Consider the following 4,154-nt stretch of genomic DNA (forward strand, 5'->3'; position numbering starts at 1 on the left):
GTACCTATTCCCTAGCACCTATTCCCTATATAGTGCACCTATTCCCTATATAGTGCACCTATTCCCTATATAGTGCACCTATTCCCTATATAGTGCACCTATTCCCTATATAGTGCACCTATTCCCTATATAGTGTACCTATTCCCTATATAGTGCGCCTATTCCCTATATAGTGTACCTATTCCCTATATAGTGCACCTATTCCCTATATAGTGTACCTATTCCCTAGCACCTATTCCCTATATAGTGTACCTATTCCCTATATAGTGTACCTATTCCCTATATAGTGCACCTATTCCGTATATAGTGCACCTAGTCCCTATATAGTGTACCTATTCCCTATATAGTGTACCTATTCCCTATATAGTGTACCTATTCCCTATATAGTGTACCTATTCCCTAGCACCTATTCCCTATATAGTGCACCTATTCCCTATATAGTGTACCTATTCCCTATATAGTGCGCCTATTCCCTATATAGTGCGCCTATTCCCTATATAGTGTACCTATTCCCTATATAATGCACCTATTCCCTATATAGTGCACCTATTCCCTATACAGTGCACCTATTCCCTATACAGTGCACCTATTCCGTATATAGTGCACCTATTCCCTATATAGTGCACCTATTCCCTATATAGTGCACCTATTCCCTATATAGTGTACCTATTCCCTATATAGTGCACCTATTCCCTATATAGTGCACCTATTCCCTATTTAGTGTACCTATTCCCTATATAGTGTACCTATTCCCTATATAGTGCACCTATTATCTATATAGTGTACCTATTCCATATAGTGTACCTATTCCCTAGCACCTATTCCCTATATAGTGCACCTATTCCCTATATAGTGCACCTATTCCCTATATTGTGTACCTATTCCCTATATAGTGCTCCTATTCCCTATATAGTGCGCCTATTCCCTATATAGTGTACCTATTCTCTATATTGTGTACCTATTCCCTATATAGTGTACCTATTCCCTATATAGTGCACCTATTCTCTATATAGTGTACCTATTCCATATAGTGTACCTATTCCCTAGCACCTATTCCCTATATAGTGCACCTATTCCCTTTATAGTGCACCTATTCCCTATATAGTGTACCTATTCCCTATATAGTGCGCCTATTCCCTATATAGTGCGCCTATTCCCTATATAGTGTACCTATTCCCTATATAATGCACCTATTCCCTATATAGTGCACCTATTCCCTATATAGTGCACCTATTCCCTATATAGTGCACCTATTCCCTATATAGTGCGCCTATTCCCTAAATAGTGTACCTATTCCCTATATAGTGCGCCTATTCCCTATATAGTGTGCCTATTCCCTATATAGTGCAGCCTATTCCCTATATAGTGTACCTATTCCCTATATAGGTGCACCTATTCCCTATATAGTGTACCTATTCCTCTATATAGTGCAACCTATTCCCTATATAGTGTACCTATTCTCTATATAGTGTACCTATTCCCTATATAGTGTACCTATTCCCTATATAGTGCACCTATTCCCTATATAGTGCACCTATTCCCCTATATAGTGCACCTATTCCCTATATAGTGTACCTATTCCCTATATAGTGCACCTATTCCCTATATAGTGCACTCTATTCTCTATATTAGTGTACCTATTCCCTATATAGTGTACCTATTCTCTATTATAGTGCACCTATTCCCTATATAGTGTACCTATTCTCTATATAGTGTACCTATTCCCTATATAGTGTACCTATTCCCTATATAGTGCACCTATTCCCTATATAGTGTACCTATTCCCTATATAGTGTACCTATTCTCTATATAGTGCACCTATTCCCTATATAGTGTACCTATTCCCTATATAGTGCACCTATTCCCTACATAGTGCCCTGCTTTGGACCAGGGCCCATATATAGTGCACAATATAGGGAACAGGCTGTCAGTTGAGACACAATCCAAATCTATTGACTGAAACTCCTCCATTTCTCTCTCTCTGTCTCTCTCTCTCTCTCTCTCTCTCTCTCTCTCTCTCTCTCTCTCTCTCTCTCTCTCTCTCTCTCTCTCTCTCTCTCTCTCTCTCTCTCTCTCTCTCTCTCTCTCTCTCTCTCTCTCTCTCTCTCTCTCTCTCTCTCTCTCTCTCTCTCTCTTTCTCTCACTCTAGTCTGCAGCAGGTGTAAAGCGATTAACTACAATTGATTTATAATTTAATCCGCCTTGGGTGTTTCCATGAAGCTAATTGAGATGACTTAATTAACATTATATTTCCTCGGTTTGCACAGTCAAGGTTAAAGTGTGTTTAATAATTACAACTTTAGTACTCTACACTTGAATCATACTTACTTTCCCCATGTATAATCTTTTGATCTAGTGTGAAGGTCAATTAACACTGTTAGATAATGCCTGGGTATCTTCAGGTTTAATGGACCTCCAGCCACTGTTAGATAATGCCTGGGTATCTTCAGGTTTAAAATGGACCACCAGCCACTGTTAGATAATGCCTGGGTATCTTCAGGTTTAATGGACCTCCAGCCACTGTTAGATAATGCCTGGGTATCTTCAGGTTTAATGGACCTCCAGCCACTGTTAGATAATGCCTGGGTATCTTCAGGTTTAATGGACCACCAGCCACTGTTAGATAATGCCTGGGTATCTTCAGGTTTAATGGACCACCAGCCACTGTTAGATAATGCCTGGGTATCTTCAGGTTTAATGGACCTCCAGCCACTGTTAGATAATGCCTGGGTATCTTCAGGTTTAATGGACCTCCAGCCACTGTTAGATAATGCCTGGGTATCTTCAGGTTTAATGGACCTCCAGCCACTGTTAGATAATGCCTGGGTATCTTCAGGTTTAATGGACCACCAGCCACTGTTAGATAATGCCTGGGTATCTTCAGGTTTAATGGACCACCAGCCACTGTTAGATAATGCCTGGGTATCTTCAGGTTTAATGGACCTCCAGCCACTGTTAGATAATGCCTGGGTATCTTCAGGTTTAATGGACCTCCAGCCACTGTTAGATAATGCCTGGGTATCTTCAGGTTTAATGGACCTCCAGCCACTGTTAGATAATGCCTTGGATCTCTTCCAAGACCACACACCCATACACTGAGCATTACCCTGTCAAGACCACAAGCCCATACACTGAGCATTACCCTGTCAAGACCACAAGCCCATACACTGAGCATTACCCTGTCAAGACCACAAGCCCATACACTGAGCATTACCCTATCAAGACCACAAGCCCATACACTGAGCATTACCCTGTCAAGACCACAAGCCCATACACTGAGCATTACCCTGTCAAGACCACAAGCCCATACACTGAGCATTACCCTGTCAAGACCACAAGCCCATACACTGAGCATTACACTATCAAGACCACAAGCCCATACACTGAGCATTACCCTGTCAAGACCACAAGCCCATACACTGAGCATTACCCTGTCAAGACCACAAGCCCATACACTGAGCATTACCCTGTCAAGACCACAAGCCCATACACTGAGCATTACCCTGTCAAGACCACAAGCCCATACACTGAGCATTACCCTGTCAAGACCACAAGCCCATACACTGAGCATTACCCTGTCAAGACCACCAGCCCATACAGTGAGCATTACCCTGTCAAGACCACAAGCCCATACACTGAACATTACCCTGTCAAGACCACAAGCCCATACACTGAGCATTACCCTGTCAAGACCACAAGCCCATACACTGAGCATTACCTTGTCAAGACCACAAGCCCATACACTGAGCATTACCCTGTCAAGACCACAAGCCCATACACTGAGCATTACCCTGTCAAGACCACATGCCCATACACTGAGCATTACCCTGTCAAGACCACAAGCCCATACACTGAGCATTACCCTGTCAAGACCACACACCCATACACTGAGCATTACCCTGTCAAGACCACACACCCATACACTGAGCATTACCCTGTCAAGACCACAAGCCCATACACTGAGCATTACCCTGTCAAGACCACAAGCCCATACACTGAGCATTACCCTGTCAAGACCACACACCCATACACTGAGCATTACCCTGTCAAGACCAAAAGCCCATACACTGAGCATTACCCTGTCAAGACCACAAGCCCATACACTGAGCATTACCCTGTCAAGACCACAAGCCCATACACTGAGCATTACCCTA

The 4,154-nt window shown here is 42.8% G+C and overlaps 1 protein-coding gene across 1 annotated transcript in view; it reads left to right on the forward strand.

The window, feature by feature from the left end:
• Positions 1-3,058: 3,058 nt before the first annotated feature.
• The window catches only part of LOC106575017 (ephrin type-A receptor 6), a 163,223-nt gene continuing 162,127 nt past the window's right edge, over positions 3,059-4,154 (forward strand). Inside the window, exon 1 of the mRNA XM_082963318.1 lies at positions 3,059-4,154. This exon is cut by the window's right edge and continues 395 nt beyond it. Within this exon, the coding sequence (XP_082819444.1) occupies positions 3,059-4,154 (1,096 nt within the window).

This window comes from Salmo salar, chromosome 17 (genome assembly GCF_965601325.2).
Source record: "Salmo salar chromosome 17, fSalSal1, whole genome shotgun sequence".
Classification (NCBI taxonomy): domain Eukaryota; kingdom Metazoa; phylum Chordata; class Actinopteri; order Salmoniformes; family Salmonidae; genus Salmo; species Salmo salar.